This window comes from Hesperophylax consimilis, chromosome 16 (assembly GCF_061612785.1).
Source record: "Hesperophylax consimilis isolate HC1 chromosome 16, BYU_Hcon_1.0, whole genome shotgun sequence".
Taxonomy (NCBI): domain Eukaryota; kingdom Metazoa; phylum Arthropoda; class Insecta; order Trichoptera; family Limnephilidae; genus Hesperophylax; species Hesperophylax consimilis.
In genome coordinates, this window is record NC_142851.1 from 16,332,090 (window position 1) to 16,351,414 (window position 19,325).

Consider the following 19,325-nt stretch of genomic DNA (forward strand, 5'->3'; position numbering starts at 1 on the left):
GTAGCCGTCAAGTATCAGATACCGAGAACCATTAAGCTTAGCGCCGTCGCGTCGTCTCTCTTAATACTTATCAATAGGTTTCTGGGAATTTCAATTACCTCCGTAATTAGGAATGTTCAATGAGTTTTGGATCTTCCCAGGACTTCAGGAATAAATGTTAAATAATGAACAGTTTAAAATCGCCTCTCCCGATTTAATACGCCACGCAGCTGATGGGTAGGCACATCCATAAACCACCTCACACGATGAACCCTGCTTAGTCACCAAACGTACCGCACCACCTTATAAATTCTACCAAGGAAGACATTGCTTTAGTAATAATTTATATATTTGGTATTTGATTCCGATGTTAAATATACATAGACATTATTCGAAATTATATCGTAAATCTAATGACAATAGGAATTTCTCGTAGACATCATACTATTTATTCATGAATCATAAAGGAATATTTATGAAGGAGTAAGCACCAATAAAACAGCCAAACGTCAGAATAATTTGAGTTTAATTGCCACCTTCAAAAGCTGAAGAAGATGTGTAAATAAAATTGAGTAAAATAACGAATATTTGAATGAAATAACAACGACTTTACAATTTGAATAAAAAAATACTTAGGACGGGTCGTTTCAAAAAAATTTAACAATTCATAAATTTCATAGTTAATTTTTAAGTTCTGTGAATGTTCTATTCAAGTTCTGTTATTATTTTACTATAGCCAAATTGCTTCAAAGCACCAAAATAAAAACAAGTCTTGAATGGAAGTTTCACAGAACTTGAAAAAAAGAACATAAACTTTGATGAATTGTTAAAATTCTGCGAAACAACGCGTTCTTAGTAATTAATACTGTAGTCGCAAGATTGTATACGAATCAGTTTGTGGTTTTGTCGTAGACTGTAATCAATGCTTGACACAACTTTTGGGGTAGCCGAGGTTAACAGTTGGAATTGGAAAGAATTCTGACTTACCCTTGGTCTTGTCAAAGATACTATGGATATAAGGGACAATACATGGTCCATAAGCTTCAGTAATACATTCTAATTAAACGCACCTAGGTAACACTTAACGTTCACACTGAACAGGATTTTTAACAGACTTACGATGCACAATAAATTTTTGCAAGTGTCACTGATGTAGGTACGCCATACTGTCAGACAAGAGAGGGATGCATGTAATTGCGTCAACAACTACTCGGCTTCAATTTTCCATTAAATCTGTGGAAACTTGTAAATTATCAGATTTTCACTGTAACGAATTTATTTTGTTTTCTTTTTGAAATAATTGATAACTTACAATACGGTCATTTGCCTTTCCTTTGACAGTTAAACGCTAAATGGATATTTAATATAAGTATTTCAAACGGAGAAAATGCTGAACAAACGTCAGACGAAACAGATTTTCAAACAAGTAGAATAGCAATGAAATGTCTGGTTTGAAATACAAAATAATGCTTTTTTTATTATATTTGAAATAACTTAATGAGTAAAACCTCAAAATGTAATATTTAATTATTGAAGACAATATTAGCGATTCCTAAACGAAAATTTGAAACAGAAAAAATACGGTCACATCTATGACATGAACCCGGGACCCTTGCCTTGCCGGGGCACCACTCTACCAATTTTCGTTTAGAAATCGCTAATATTGTCTTCAATAACATATTGCTTTTATAATACCCCATTTATCAGACCTTCAAGATTTAGTAGCATTCAGTGCGTTGCAGTTGGGAACATTAATCACTGACAACCAGGAAGTGCACTGTGACCAGTTTGACTGCTAATGTTGTGTAATGTTGGGTAAGTGCAGAGTGCGGGCTAAGATGCATTACCACTGCAATTTCTCATCACCGCAAAAACTTTGGATAAGAGTGAGTCATGGTTATTGCAACGATTTTAGGATCAAAGAAAAGTTACCACACAAAAAGTAAATGCAAAGCTTTATATATAGAGCAAATTGATAAATGATTGATCTAAAACTTTTCATTTAAAGAATCTATTTATTTGGAGAGAATAAATAAATTGCAGACTTTTAGGGCTTACTAAAAAACGCGTATTAAATTTTACACAACTGATATATAACCATTATTGTATGGTGAATTGTTTATTTATGTTTTGTAAAGGAGTTAGCCGAAAAAAAAGCTTACAATATTGGAAAAGTGACCAAATGCTTAGATTTCAAATACCAGGTCCAGGAAAATTCTCCTGATTTGTTTTTGGGTTATCTTCTTAATGTATCGGACAGCGTTAGAGTGGCCAACATCAGAGTAGATGATGAACACTGTAACGCTGTCCGAAACGTTGGCTAAAAAAGGATGTAGCGCAACACGGAAAAAACCCAAATAAATCACGATAATTCTTTTGGCCGTGAAAATCTAAAATCATATTAGTCTAACGGAAGTCCACAAATTAACGACTGTACAGGTAGGATTTTACAATTAAATTTGTTCATATTATGATAAAGAGAACATAGAAAATAACCAAAAAAAACAATTTAAATTTATTGATTTAAGATTTTGTTTCAGCAGGACCGGATGAGCGATGTTAATACCCAATCTGCCGTATTTCCAATACTGCACATATGATCATGGAATCCACTACTATATCCAGTAGTACTAGGTGAGTGATGCAATACTGTATTTAATATTTCCAATATTCCAAATATGATCATGGAATCCACTACTACATCCGGCAGGACTGGGTGGGTGATGCAATAACATATCTGCCATATTTCCAATGTTGAAAATAGGATCATGGAATCCACTAATACATCCAGCAGGAGTGGGTGGGTGATGCAATAGCATATCTGCCATATTTCCAATATTGCAAATATGATCATGGAATCCACTAATACATCCAGCAGAGGTGGGTGGGTGATGCAATACCAAATGTGCCACATTTGCAATATTGCATGGAATTCACTACTACTTCCATAAGAATATAGTAGGTGGGTGGGTGATGCAATACAAAACTTGTCATATTTCCAATATTGCAATTGTGATCATGGAATCCACTGCTACGTCTAATATATCATAATGCACGGCCCAATAACCCCGAAATACAATCAACATAACTCAATCATCGAAGTAAATCTCTCTAAAAGCAAACGTGAAGTGATGAAGACGGTTCATACAAAACAAACAAGATTAAGAAGGCGAAGGCATATTAGCATTTCCTGTAAGGATACACCATATAAATTGCTTTATAAATAATGCATGCCTTAAAATAGCAGCGTGGATAACTGAATCACTTACATACTCGTATTTATGAATATGGTAACCAACGGGAAAAGAGAGATTTATGATGAGAGTGTCGCGGGAAGGCGAAGATGAAAAAAGGAAAAGTAATATCCGAATATAAGCTTTTGAATCTGCAGAGGAAGAAGCTTTTCACAATCATATGAGCTGCTTGCAATTTTAAAGTTGGATATTTTATTTTGTTTCTACAAAATACTGTGAAATTAATATGTTCGAAATATTTAAAAAAATTATGGGGCAATTTTTTGATGAGCTTTGAAATAGGACCGACGGTTTTCGGTATTTTATTTAGTCATTGGTGAAACCTTAGAACATTTTGAAAATTACGTGAATAATAACGTAATTTAAAAAATATCTATGCACAAAAAAACTACTTACTAAATCAATAACAATGTATTGCCTATAAAATAAACGAAACCTGCATTTAGGCTGCCAATAGGTTTAGATTTGCGTGATAAACTGGAGTGGGGTTTGTCTAGGTCTTGGCTGGATCGGGATAGACTGGTTGGGGGAGACCTTTTGAACTCTCCAGCCGGACTCTCTCTTGACCCAATGCCTTGCACCACAGTGGGAGGGATGGATCATTCCTGGACACCTTGACGCCCAGATTACTACCCACCCCTCATACCTTAATATGGGAGGTTGGTATGGATACCACCGCCCCGGGAACCATTTATTGGATAACCAACACCCCTGCATACTAATACTTGTTGATTACAAGAATTTACTGCCAGACTAATAATTGTTGATTATAAGAATTTATTTTCCTTTGTGCTATGCATAACAACCTTGTCTTGTAAACATTATTTTATTAAACATAGTAGAGAGTATAATTAATCAAATCAACGTCGTAAACTTTTTCAATGAAGGTACGTATACCTGAATTGATCTGCCTGATAATTAGGTTTTTCTGTATCTGCTTGCAAATAATACAATTTGATATGAGTTCCTGCACAACAAATTGTACAGCGCCCCAGTTCCATCCAAACTTTCCAATTATTATTATTATCATCTGAAATACATACATATCTCATCAATTTTACAAAACAGAGTTTTTACATGAATTTCAACAAAATTTTTAATATGGATACGCTAATATTATGTGTCTGGCTTATTTTCGTATTGAAGCTTACAGATGCACATGATCGAATTTATGAACAAGAAAAGTAAATAATTTAGTTAGTTGGCTCCTTCTTCTGACACCACTAGAGTAACAAGAAGGTTGGATCAATGCTTTTGATTTCAAGCCATTTCAATATTCACATTGCTAACCGACGAGTACCTACACGAGAGGACATCGTTAATTTGATATCAACATGCCCGCCTTGCAGTTACCCGATTCCTGGAAGCCAGAATCCTCATTCCTCATTCGTTTACCCAGGTCTCAGGAGTGCCATCGAATTAAAACGTGTAACCGAGTCAAACAGGTGATATTAAAGGGTATGGACTAGTTATATTATTTTGTCCTTGTGACTTAATTAGAACACGTTTCAAGCATTTCATTTGATAAATGTGTTCGAGTTTAAATGTGTATAAGCTTCTGCAGAATCTTTCAGTCGAATTTTGAACTGTTCATAAACAAGATTATATAACATTTTCAAAACTCAAAATCAAAATGATTTCATATCAAACTGCATAATATTAAAAACAACAAACACAATCAAATATCTAAGAGTAATTATTGATAAAAATCTGAAATGGAAAATCCGTATATGCTAAGTTGTTAGCAAAAAATAGAAAATTAATACACATATTTTTAAGAATTAGAATGTTTTTATCGAAAATAAACTATATTAAATGGTGACCGTATAAATCATCAAAATGATAATTCATCACATCTTTAAAAAGTCATGGAAAGTGATGAAACAAAAACTTTATTAACTGGGTTAAGTAGGTTAGGTTAGGTTTAAATTTTTTTTTCGTCGTTTCTAATGACTTTATATCACTTTTTAAAGGTGTCTTGAATTGTCATTGTGTTGAGTTATCATGGAACTATATTTAATATACTACGTCTCAATCCAATCAACTTTACAATAATAGTTGGGGTTCCGCATATAAAACTAGCCTTCTCCCAATAGGAGTCGTACAGAGAATAATAATTAAAATCAATTAATAATTAATAATTAAAATTAAAATAAACATAACTTGATTGACTGCCGTAATATAATAACATATTATGAATATGAACCAAATTCATTTTTAGAAAAGGAATTTTATAAAATATATTATTATAAAACTACACTAACAGACCGAAAGATTAGTCATAATAGACCCGATATAGTTTTACATGACAAAATTTAAAAAAATATTAAATATCTTTGATGTCGCTATTCCAAATTCTTGTAATATTCAAAAATCTGTTTATGAAAAAATAAGAAAATTCACAGATTTAGAAAATGAGATAAAAAGAATTTGGCATTCTCAGACTATAAAAATATTACCATTTGTTATTTTGGCTACTGGCATTATACCTAGCTCATTAAAAATTCAGGCGTATTAGATCTTTCAAAAAATTTATATATAAAGATGCAAAAGTAGGTCATTTTGAATACATGTAGGATAACGAAAGATTTTTTTAAATATTTATGTTGAGGGATCAGTAGGATTTATAGGCCCTGTTAAGAGTTCTACCGAGCCGAACCCTCTGATATGAAAATATCTGGAGTCCGTGAATTATTTTCCCATTTGATCTCTGGTGAATTGACGTGTTGTTCTTGTATTGTTTTGTATTTATTTTGCTTATATAATGCACTTGCATAATGTTGATTGACTAGATAATCATTTGTGAAAAAGTGTGTGGAAGGGTTTAGTTTTTCCTAGGGGGAAGATTTAACCCGGACATAAAATCGGAAATATAAATTAAAAAAACCCAGCGACTTAAAGCGCTTATTTGAACAATTTCTAGTACCTTCATTTAAAGATCTGTGCATTAAAAATTCAATAATTCAAATCATAAAAGAAAAACACAAGTACAACTCGACATAAATATATTTTCCCCTGCACAAAATTATTATACTTACCAAGGAAGAGCTTTCTTAAATCGATTACCGGAAGAAACTATATGCATTAATGACAAAATCCAAACATTGAACACCGTGAAAAAATATTTTAAAGACAAACTTTCCACATGAATAATTACTCTTAAAAATAACCCGTATCACCCATTTTCTGAATAAAGTATATTACGTATCTACTTTAACTACTAAAATTTATTATTTTTAATGATGAAGTTTTTTATGCATAGCACAAAGGATAGTAAATTATTGTAAGCAATAATTAGTCGCCCTAATAATATCGGACAGGAGAAAAATAATAATAAGCAGTAATTGTTGTTTGAAGGACTAGTACATATTGAATTATTTGGCGTGTTGGAAATAAGCCGACGTGGCTCAGTGGTCCAGAGCGTCTGACCAGACATCAGAAGGCGCGGGTTCGATTCCCCTCGGCGGCATTTATTTTTACTCGGGAGATATTTTTAATATGTATTGATATTACAGGTTTTTTAATATGTATTGTATTGGTATTAGCAGAAGTCGGGGACGCCCGAGGAAGACATGGCACGATCAAGTGAATCAGATACTCGAGTCGGGCCATGTCAAGAATCAGAATAATAGAAGAGTATGCATGAGACGATGTATGAATGTGAATGAGGCAAGGAGTGTGTGCCAAGACCGAGTTGTTTAGCGGTCCGTCCTCTCTGCCTACCCCTGCGGGGAAACGGCGTGATGGTTAGTTAGTTAGTTAGTTATAATTTATTACTAACATTTATTTCACATCTACCAAACATATGATGTAACTATTTTATTTTACTTTCTCTCTCTAATGTACGTGTACGTACTGCACGTAATACCTATCATATTATTAATTACTTATAAATAACTAAAATAATGTACTGTGAACTCCTCTTCCAAACACAAGATAACGCTTCTATGAAAGAGTAGAAATCAAATCTCTTTATATGTAAAAACCCAAAGTAAATACGATTTTTTATGTAATAAATTTATTTCTTTAATAAAAATAATAAAAAATGTTAATTTTTGACACAAGCTCGAGATTCACACTTTGATCAATTCGTAAAGTTATCCAGAAAGTAAGTGTACTGAGGCTCTCACGACCGAATGAATTATATTTTCGATATGTTGGCTACACTTACGTGTAGCCTGACTCTTCTCCTCTGCAACGAGACCTGTTTAAGGTCAGTACGTTGAGAAGTGTCAACGCGACAACACGTTTCGTGAAAAATGTCAATCCAATCTCCCGCCAAATGCTAAATACGCGGCGTCATCCGTTATCTCGTTTGGAAGGAAAAACCTCCGTTTGAGGTTTATAATGAGGTTAAAACTGCATATGGTGATAAAGCTATGAATTGTACGAGTGTGTACAAGTGGTATCGCGAGTTTAAAAACGGTTCTCACCTCTTCACCCTCCACCAAAAAGTTCAAAACCACAATTTCAGGCAAGAAAATCTGGCATCCGTATTTTGGGACTGTCAAGGCATAATTTTGATTGAATATCTGCCTCAAGTGGAGACCATCAACTCTGCAAGATACTGTGAGACCCTAAAAAAATTGCGGAAGGCGATTCATAACAAGAGGAGAGGCATGCTGACAAAGGGAGTCAGCCTGCTGCACGACAATGCCAGACCACACACGGCCAACGCCACGAAGGAACTGCTTGCTTCGTTTAAATGGGATATCCTGAACCACCCCGCGCTTTCCCTTAACCTAGCACCTTCAGATTATTATCTCTTTACCTCCCTGAAGCTGTACATGGGTGGAAAAAGGTTTTCAACCGACGAGGAGGTAAAGGAGGAGGTGAAAAGTGGACGAAGGGGTTGGCGGGAAACTACTTCGAGGAAGGCATCAAAAAGTTGATCCCCTGCTTCACCACCTGCATTGAGAGGAATGGCGACTATGTCGAAAAATAGCTTACATATGTACTACGGTAATCATGTAATTTTTTAGTTTCAATAAAAAGATTTGTAACCTACAAAAATTCAGTACACTTACTTTCTGGATACGCCTCGTATATACGAGTATATATACTACTACTAGACCGATCCCTACTTATATTATTTTTATTTAACATTAATAAAAACAGCACCTTACTATTAAAATATTTAATGTAAAACGGTTTGATGATTTTATAAAACGTTTTTAAAATTATTAATTTAGAGGTAAGTAACAGATTTTATTTTCTATATGAATAATTGGTAACTTCCCGAGAGATTTCTCTAGAAACATTATAGATAAAAATAAATAATTGGAATAAACCCCACGAAAAGATGATTTTTCTAAGTTTGCTAGGGCTTGCCAGATATTGTTTTTACACGACTTCATCACTCATGTTTTTAAGATTCCCACTTTATTTTAGATATTTGCCAGGGCAAATTCAACCGTAGGTCTGTCCAATACAAAGAGCCACGCGTCGCATATATTTATGCATTGCTTCTTCACTTACGTCGTTAAGGTTCTTACTTTAATTTATGTCTCGTCAGTTATGTACCACCATATTACTTGAAGAAATATTACACCAATACTGTATTTATAAAATAGAGTATTGGTGTTTAGCCAAGTCAATGAAGGTTTTGTGTCGGAACTAATTCCCCGGAAGCTGAATTTTTCACAGATGTTAGAAGACCTTTAGACATGTATTTTTACAAAAGTCCCCGACTTTCCCCTTTGTGCTTCCTTCCCCACCCCCTCTTGAATATATTTTTCAAAGCCTTTCGGAATACGCTAATATCTCCTTAATGGTTTTATTAAATCAGATTATTTATTTTTTGTTTAGTTTTTAATTAGTTATTCTAAAAAATTGTATTTTTTTTTGCGAGAAAAGTTATACAATCTCTACAATTTATTAATCAGTTTTTAAAATAGTATTTCAGAATATATTTGCAAATAACTTTTTTCTGAGCCTGTTAACGAAAAAAAATAAATCAACAAAACTTGTAGGCAATATTTTTAGCTATAAAATAATGTATATAATGATGATTCCGCGCCCATGTGTCAAACCTCCTACTGACTTCATTGGTCGCATGAGACACTGCTCAATGATCATGTCCGTCCAGGTACCGGACCGATATCTGTCGCTTCTTTTTATTGTAAAGTACCCATTTTCAGTGAACAGTTTATATTCTTCTTCAGTTATTCTTGATTCGAGTTGCAACATACTTTGAACGTACATTTGTGCTGATTTTGCGTATGGTTAATGTCCTGCCGAGTGGAAAAATGGAAGCATATCAACAATGGTATTTAGGTGCATTTTCCGATTCCCGGACTTCTCTGTAAATATAAATCTAAGCATGAGGTCGATGCAATGTAGAAGGTAAAGCCACAACTTGGCAGTCCTACTCGATGATTCCTTAATCCTGTCTTCATTTGCTTCAGTATATGGAATCGTCTCTTTTAGACTGTCATCATTATTAACCTCCTCAATATCTTTTTTCTACGTAACTAAATCTTGATACATTTTTTTTTATTTGTCTTAATTTCCCATCAATATCTTGGTATTCTTCTCTCATTACGTGGACAAGAGACGCTACTGTTAAAGTGTAGGCTCTGTTTGTCCGAGAATATTCATGTCCCTGGAGCATGTGGCTTACTGTTGAAGACGCGTAAACTGATTCCCATAAATTTCCCACATACCTTTATTTAAATAATAAGTTAAAAACAATCATACAACATAATATGACTGTTCAGTGTTTAGCCAGACCCGGGCACGGCGGTTGGTGGATAATGAAAGCGCTTCATTGGGCAGGGGAAAATATTTATATTCCCTCCCCCCCTCTGAAATAAAACTGGAAAATAACAATAAAACTCTTCAACGTTAGATGAATTTGTTATAAAAATAAAGCAAACATACGAATTAATCATTACTTTCGTTAGGTTTTTGTAATTTCTCGCTGCGCCGCGAACCGCTGCGCGTTCGAGCCGCCGCGCGCCGTGCTCCTTATTGACAGCCTACGTGCCTCATTATAAATTAAAACCCATCATTATATACATTATTTTATAGTTAAAAATATTGTCTACAAGTTTTGTTGATTTATTTTTTTTCGTTAACAGGCTCAGAAAAAAGTTATGTGCAAATATATTCTGAAATACTATTTTAAAAACTGATATTTTTCCTTTACTAATAAATTGTAGAGATTGTATAGCTTTTCTCGCAAAAATAAAAGAATACAATTTTTTAGAATAACTAATTAAAAACTAAACGAAAAATAAATAATCTGATTTAATAAAACCATTAAGGAGATATTAGCGTATTCCAAAAGGCTTTGAAAAATATATTCAAGAGGGGGTGGGGAAGGAAGCACAAGGGGGAAAGTCAGGGACTTTTGTAAAAATACATGTCTAAAGGTTTTCTAACATCTGTGAAAAATTCAGCTTCCGGGGAATTAGTTCCGACATTGGGTCTTTTTTTCCCTTCATTGACTGGGCTAGTTGATCTTTCGGTTTTGAGCCGAGCTTTGCAAAATTTTAGCATTTTTTAAAAACTTCCTAGTGTTTTTTTCTTTGTATATTGGACCATGTTTCTGCAAATACGCGATTGATGTTGATCTTAAGGTTTTGAGCAGAGCTGTCGTTTTAAATAGCATGAGCCATGTGTAGTGATCAGATTTGAATGGCCTGGTACCTCCCAACCTCCATCGTTCTCTTCTTCTTCTCCTCCCCACTCCCTTCAGTCTCATAACATACCCCAATCGGGGTTGCTATAGTCCACTGACCTCGAGCCTTTGATTTGAGTGGCGAGTACACTTTGCACGGAGATAAATGAGTATTGCTAATGTATTAAGAACCTCTTTAAATTATTGGTAAACCGGGTAAAAACGGGATTGCAGGCAATTTCCCTATAAACTTTTAGTTTTTGCCTAGAGATTTCATCTCCTGATAATTCTCACCATTTTTACATGTCGGATTGCCCCAGTACCTACGTAACAATGGTGATGTTAAGGGTGGAGACACATTATGCAATATGCATCATGGCTAGACATATTTCAGCATATCGCCCGTCGTACACTACAACTGTATTACAAGCAGGTAACTGGTAAATTTACACCACACAGAGAGCCAAAAAAAAAATAAAATTTTTTGATTCTGTTTATGCTCCTTAAAAAATAAATGGATAAGAGAAATTAGACAAGGTCGAACTTGGTTTAGATTAGGTAAGGATATGCCACGTAGGTTTAGCGACGCAGTCGAGAAAGAACACAAAGCATCGACATTCAGGCTTAATTCTTAGATAGCTGAGCAAATTTTTAAGGATTTACCTGAAGGAACAGTGCAGGTTCACTGTGAATCTTCATGGTAGTCGGAGTGTGGAGACGAAGAGTTGCCAAGCGCGTGAGACGAGACAAAGCGGTCTGTAGCAGAGTCCCTGTGATATCCGGCCCGAAGGCCTGCACCCAGACTGACCCATCAGAACTAAAGGGAAACAAAAAGTATTATTTATCATGGTCTTCATAAAACAGTTATACACCAATACAATATGGAGAAGGATACAGGTTACAGGAGTGGCACCTAGCTCTGGTAGGCTGTGGTCATCACCGTGTTTTCGGAGGCCATTAGCCGCATCCTGGCTCCAGTGACCCCGTGTCTCATCAAACCGGCGAATTAGTAAACATTGTCCTAGTTCCGTAAACATTGGCGATGCTCTGCTATATCTTTTGTATCCAAATATTATTTTACAGGCGTTATTGTATTGGATTCGGAGTCGTTCCATCGAACAAGTTCAGTAGTGACTGTCTCACACGTGTATAGGCTAGTAAAAAATGCATTGAACAATGTTTTTTCGTTTCAAAATCTTGCAATCATATTAGACACTATGCTGATACTTGCTCCTTTGTTATCCAATATAAAGGTACAGTACACGAGCAATACTAATAAAGAAAACTTAAATTCAATATTTTTATAGTGGAACAACTAATTGAGTAAAACCACAAATTCTAATATTTAATATTTTCACAGAATATGAATTCTATTGTCACAATTATTTTATTAGTAAATCGGTTTAACCGGTAATAAATAATTTTAAATTGGGAGAGGGTAAAATCGAATCATATAAATAAGTCGTCTAAACGTGGTTAAAACCACAGTTTGAAAATGGCGTTGAAAGCCGAAACAGCTTTAACAATAACTAAAACCAAAAAATACTCGCAGAATTTAATAATTGTAGTATTAAATGTGATTTAAATTAAATAAAAAAATATATAAAATAAACTAATATTTAAGCATTGAAGACAATATTAAGCATTCTCAAACGAGAAATGCTAGTCAAAAAAGATAAAAAAACGATTTGGTCTATAGAGGTAGTCTACGGGTCTATAGTCGGTCGGTATGGATCGACGTTTTGGGGAGGAGAGGAAGAAACAGGATGGTTGGCCTCATAAGCCTCTGTTAAAGAATATGTTTGGTTTTTAAATAAGAAAATAACTCTCTCCCTCTGTAGACTTTAAAAGAGTGAAAACACAAAAATAAAAGTTAAATTTTGTTTTTCAAACTAATTTTCTATTTTCTTACCTTACGTTGGTTACTTCAATGTCATTTGTGATGTTTAAACCCTTCAAAAAGTTCGTCATCTGAAACAATAAGAAGTGTTCAGCAAATTTATATTACCATAAAATGTCAAGACACCTTCACAGTTGTACCTACCCCGAGTCGGAATCGTATGAGTTATTTCCTAAAAAAATATTTGAATGCTTAAGTTATATTTTAATTAATATTAAAAAAAAAAACAAATTTGAATGTGTGTCACTCAGTGGCGCACCCACGGGAGAGTTTTCGGGGTTAAAGCCCCCTCCACAATATCGGTGTCAAGCCCCCTCCCCGGAGATTCAATAAACATATTTTTCAATAAAAACCTCATAAATCAAAATAAAGCCAACGAAAAATCTGAATAAATTAATTTCCCTATGAATAAGTCACGAACTATAAGCAATCCAACACATATATGCAATGTTAATGTTGCAAGTTCTGAGTATTTACATTTAGATAATTCTATAAATAATTAGTTTCGAAGCACACATCCATTATGGTTGGATTCAAAAGTCTATAACCTACATATTCCGGCATACTTACGGATGAAACACTTGATTGAAAAACTTTAAACATTTGATTTTGTTCTACAAAAATGATCTAAATAATTAGAGATGCGCCCTTTGTGAACATTTTTGTACAATCCACCGGGTTAAATAAAATATCAAAAAAATATTCTCTATTCTGTTTTGTAAAAGGGATTATCGCCTTTCTTAAAAGTTTTGAATTTCATTTATGTATTTTTGTTATTTAAATAAAAATTATTTTGAAGTTGGGTTTTGTGTTCTGTACACGAGTATATAAACATATAAATTAGGTATGGATACAGCATAAATTTTATGTTGTGTACAAACAACCCCTCCCCAATTTTTTTTTGGGTGCGCCCCTGTAGTCATTTAAAAAGAGTCTTGCAAAATGTATTTCGTTTCCCTTCAGAATTATTACAAACCACAATACTATTATTAACTATTTTAAAAAACAAGTACGTTTAAACATCAAAGCATTGCTCTTTATTTTATTGATATTTTAACCGCATTGACTACAAAACATCGTAACAAACAATGTACGTTTAACCGCATTGACAAAAATTTTTTTAACAAACAACGTGCGTTTAACCGCATTGACAACAAAAAATCGTAACAAACAACGTACGTTTAACAGCATTGACAACAAAACATCGTAACAAACAACGTACGTTTAACCACATTGACAACAAAACATCGTAACAAACAACATACGTTTAACCGCATTAACAACAAAACATCGTAACTTTCAATTTCCTTTCATCTCACAAAAACCTGCAATTGAGGATGACAAAGCTCGATTGGTACATAATATAACAAAACTACAAGATTTTTTAAGCAACATAATGAACAACTTTCAATCACGCCTAGCCTCAATCTACATTATCAGATAACAAAACTGTGCAGGTACAGAAATACAAGTATCTCGGGTTAAATGAAATAATAAGCGTAGTTTCTGTAAATGATTTGCAAATAAAATGGTCTTGTAAGATAAATATTATACCCAAGTTTTACGGCCGTAAATTCATGAAATCTTGCATTTACTGCATTATGAACATAGTAGGTTGTAGTATGTTTTTAAGACCGGAAAAAGCTTCACAAAGTTAGTGGGTAGATATTTAGGAACGAAGCGTTTTGGTTTTTAAGACATCAGTGCTATGGAGTTAATTGAGGTTGAGGCTGTAGAAATTTTCGTGTACAATAAGGAACAGTTTTGACATATACTTTTTCGAGTTGAATCGAAAACTTAGTACATGCAAAACCGCTTGTTATGTTGACATTAAACCATTGGACTGTTAAAGTTAGGTACAAAAATTGCAAAACAAAGTGCATATTGGGAGTTTATTTCACATCCGCCTTATTCTCCTATCTCGCTCATCAAATTTTAAATAATAAGTGTGATGCATCATGCTTCACACTTATTAGAAAACAAACACTCGTTTGATAAAGACAGAGACGTTAAAATTCTCCATACTTGTCATAAAGGTCATAAACTAGATAGACTAGAATCTTTAGAAATAACCCGCTTAAGGCGAAGCTTAATGCCAAAGCACTATTTTGATTAATATTTATAACGAATTGGTGTACGTTACGAATACAAAAAAATATCTTTTAGATAAATTTAATGTTTTCCTATCGTTTCGCTTGAGTAGAATACAAATAAATATATAAATTACTCAATAAAAAATATAAATGAAAACTACTAAAAAATATATTTTTTCAATAGAAATGTATGAACGCATAAAGGAAACAACTTAAATTAAACTTAAAAAAAACAGTATTAAATTTAAGATTATCAGTGACAGTTTCACTTAATTAACTTTTTTGCTTTCTTATAAAATTATTCACAAAATAAATAAAAACCAGGTTTTTGCTTGAAATCGAACGTTTCTAGACTCCGTTTGTCAAGCGATTTTAATGCCTATTACGTACGATATAAGGTATACCAAGAATATACACATTTTTGGCTTGTAGCTTCATCTTAACTAAAAAAATAGACCCTAACTTTGTAATGAATAAGCAATTAGAATCAATTCCTAAGTCTCCGCTTTTGTATCCATTGTAATTTTCATAATAATTTCGAAATTAAAATATGTATTTAGTTTATATAATGACTATGTATCCCTTCATTTTCAGAAATTAAAATATGTATTTAGTTTATATAATGACCATGTATCCCTTAAAAAAACAATAAAAAATCCCATACATCACAAATATAATAGCAATTTGACAATAAAATTAGGTCATTAATAATTCATATTTCTTGTAAGGTTTTCTCTGAACATATTGAAGTGAGCTACAAACTAGACATTCCACATTCTAAAACGACTTAGTAACAAATGTAATTAATATAATTGATTAAAACCCTTGTAGACCACCCCTCCCCCTCCCCCATATGTTATGTATATAAACTGTAGACTAAGAATAATTAGTACCAGAGATGTACTTTATTTCAAATAAATCCATTTCAAATGGAAATGCAAAATGGGTATTTTCCATTTTGCATTTTAAATGCTTTTCTAAAAACCATTTTGCATTTTGCATTTAAAATGCTTTTCTCAATGAATTTTCCATTTTAAATGCTTTAAATGCAACATTCTTCCTACTATTCCCACTCATCTTTTTTTCATAAGCCCCAAATATCAGTCGGTCCTCAACCTCGCTATGAGAGATAATTTACATTTGTCAAGTTGCTCCCTGGTAGAAGCCCTGGCAATTGAGTGATACCATTACAAAAAATACTGATTCAAATACTGAACATGGGGCCATGACGCTGTAATATTAAATGTTAGATAGCAGTTTCTATGTTTTTACGTTGGCAACATTTTTCCCGCGCAAATATTTTGTGGTTCATAATCCGTAGTCGTGGCATTTTTTGATACCATCATGTAATATGTTTGTTCTACATTGATGTCCATTATTAAATGACAAAACTGTTTAAAAATTCTATAATTATTTTAATTGTTTGACCTGAGAAACCATTTTGCATTTTCAATGCATTTTGAAAATAGGTATTTTGCATTTTGCATTTGAAATGCTTTTCTAAAAACCATTTTGCATTTTGCATTTTCAAATGGAAAAGTTTTGACCCATTTCCATTTTGCATTTCAAATGGTTTTGGGTACCCATTTTGCACATCTCTGATTAGTACCAGTCTGAAGATGGCTTTAAAGAGCTGAAACCGGTTACAGTCAATAAAATTAATGTGAAAAAGTTTTATTTTTGTTTTATTAGTATATATTATAATGGAATTCCATCATGAATTGTCAGTTTCAAAAATTTTAATTTTAAATATTTTCACTCACATTTCAATTCCTCTTCCATTATTCATATGTCTTATACTGATTGATTATCATGATTCATATGTCTTATACTGATTTATAAAATGTGGAAATTCTAACTATACAATTGTAAATGCTCTGGAAAGAATCTCAGACTTGTGATGTCCCGAAAGAAACCATTAATCTGTTCTGAATGCAATTACTAATGTTATCCAAATTGACCCTGGTAATAAATTACATCTTTGCGATTCTTTCAAGGATAAAGAAACCATCCTGTCATTTCGAATGCAATCAACAATGTTCTCAAAATTTGTTTTGACAGCATCGCCATTCCACTGTAAGAATATTATGTGCTAAATACACAATTTGGCTGTCCTGAAACGGGAATCCTTCCCAGTTGGACAGACAAAGGTTCATTTTGTTTGTAATTTTTATATATATACAAAATAAATAAAAAAATAAAAAAATAATAACGGATCTGCACTTAAAAATTTATCTATAAATGTATAAACCACAAGATTTGCTCAGGCGTAAAAGCGAATAAGCCAAATTGTTGGTAGTCAGTCGTGAAAAATGCTAATTTTCTTCATATTTTTTATATTTTATGAACAGGCTGAGAACTAATTTACTAAACCTATTCAACTATGAAGTAATTATTTTTTTAATACACTGTTTCTTATTATAACTTACTTGTCTTTGTGACTCTGCTGAAACTGGCTGTTTTGGCTTCTCAGCTAGTTTTAGTATCGCTTCAAACCTCGTTCTCTCTGCAAATAACAAAAATAAAATATTATTCATTGCATCCAACGCTTCCAACTGTGTGTTTGCTAAATAGAACAAACACAGGAAAAGTGTCCCGCTTATATTTCATATTTTAAATAAGGAATGGCAGAGTTTCAAAGATATTTATGACTACAGAAGGTGAAAAGTAAATTTTATTTTGAACTTAAGTTAAGAAACACAAAAATATTATTTTACTTCATAAAATCAAAATTTTTGACATCATTCAATATCCTTGCAAGTTTAAAAAGAGGGAGGCACTCTACTACAGAAGTAAACTTAAAAATCTTAAATCGATTCCTTCTCCTCATAAAATCTATTTTTGTAGAAAATAATGTATGTGGCGGGCGGGCGATGTGGATTTGATTTTTTATACAAATCTACAGTTTTATTCCGAGATTTATGAAATTTTGAGAGATTTTTATTTTATGAAAACTTGAGGTTCAACACAAGAGGAAGGTCGCTGTTTATATGAGATTTCGAAAAACCACCCACACTTCATCGTCCACCCCTTAAAGTAGAATTGTGATACTACGTGATGAAATTTTGCACACTCAACATTTAAAATAACTGTAATATTTTGATTTGCGGAAAGTCGGGCAACGCCGAGGATTTAAGCTAGTGCTAACTAAACACATTTTCAAATCAATCAAATCGAAAAAACTCGAAATAAATCTCGCTGTAATAAAGTTCGTTATAAATATTAATGTGCTTTTATTTTCATAGCCTAGGAATAGCGTGTGATAACAGAAACAATGAGTTCATCAATCAGAAGATATCGTTAAAATACTCAAAATTTTCGTTGAATTTTCGAGTTTTCAAAAACAAACAAGCAGTCCGGAAAACACAATTTTTCAGAGAATTATACCATTTTCAGTATAAAATCGTGATATCAAACAAAAAAACTGCATCCCCCTGTATGTCAGAATGTTGAACAATAGCGCCAACTGAAATGCAACAAATAACCACTGCAACTGCAGCGCTACAAGAACAACAGTTGAAAATTTTACGCTCCGAAAAGAATAGTCCCAGTTTCAGTAACAGTTCCACGCTGAAACCAGCTTCAAAAGCACAACTGGAAATAAACAATGCGACGTCGAGAGAAATGGTTTCATTATTTGCAGTCGACCGAAATATATTATTGCACTTGATCAAATGGTTCCCACTACTATTGGAGCGGAAAATCAAGAACAATAATCAGCCAGTTTTACTCGTAACAGCTCCACAGTTATTGAAGCGGTTAGCAATTTTGTCATGGATAAAGTTTTACTGGCGGTTGTTCCGGTGGTGAGCGATGGATTTGATCTTTGGGTCATTGGTTTTTAACATTTTAATAATTTTGTGAGGATTGAAACATGAATAATCTTATTTGGTATAGCTCGGTTGTCTGTAACTGGTTGTCATTGTATCGGCATAATCTGACACGCCGTAAACCGGGGTTAGATATAGGTTAATGAATAAATACCTCTGTGAATCTTAGTTTAATGATAGCACGATTTAAGGTAACAACTAGTATTGCGAACTAACGTCTGAGATCTGGGTAGGAAAGAGGGTGAGTGGGAACGCACTACTGTACATTAAAAATATTCTATTCCCGTCTCAATCTAACACTACTTAAACCAATTTACCGACTTTATAATCTGAAATTTTTTAACTAAAATGTATTTTTTAAAGCTACGAGTGGATAGTTATTAAAATTTGAAAGATAATATTACGAGGTACGAACATCTTTTCTGTTGGTTTAAGTGTGTCTATTATTTGGTGATCGGAGAAATCATCAAAATGATAATTCATCATCTTTAAAAAGTTATATAAAGTCATGAAAAGTTCTGAAACAAAAACTTTATTAACTGGATTAAGTAAGTTAGGTTAGGTTAATTTTTTTTCCATCCTTTTGAATGTCTTTATATGACTTTTTAAAGGTGTGTTGAATAGTCACTGTGATAGCATGGAATC

The 19,325-nt window shown here is 33.2% G+C and overlaps 1 protein-coding gene across 2 annotated transcripts in view; it reads right to left on the minus strand.

Moving 5' to 3' along the window:
- LOC149416797 (uncharacterized) overlaps positions 1-19,325 on the minus strand; it is a 542,858-nt gene that overhangs the window by 64,913 nt on the left and 458,620 nt on the right. For both annotated transcript variants that reach the window (XM_089640969.1, XM_089640967.1), the window contains 3 exons: positions 17,280-17,356; positions 12,770-12,828; positions 11,521-11,674 (listed from right to left, as the gene is read on the minus strand). In XM_089640969.1, the coding sequence (XP_089497095.1) occupies positions 11,521-11,674; positions 12,770-12,828; positions 17,280-17,356 (290 nt within the window). The remainder of the gene's footprint in view (positions 1-11,520; positions 11,675-12,769; positions 12,829-17,279; positions 17,357-19,325) is intronic.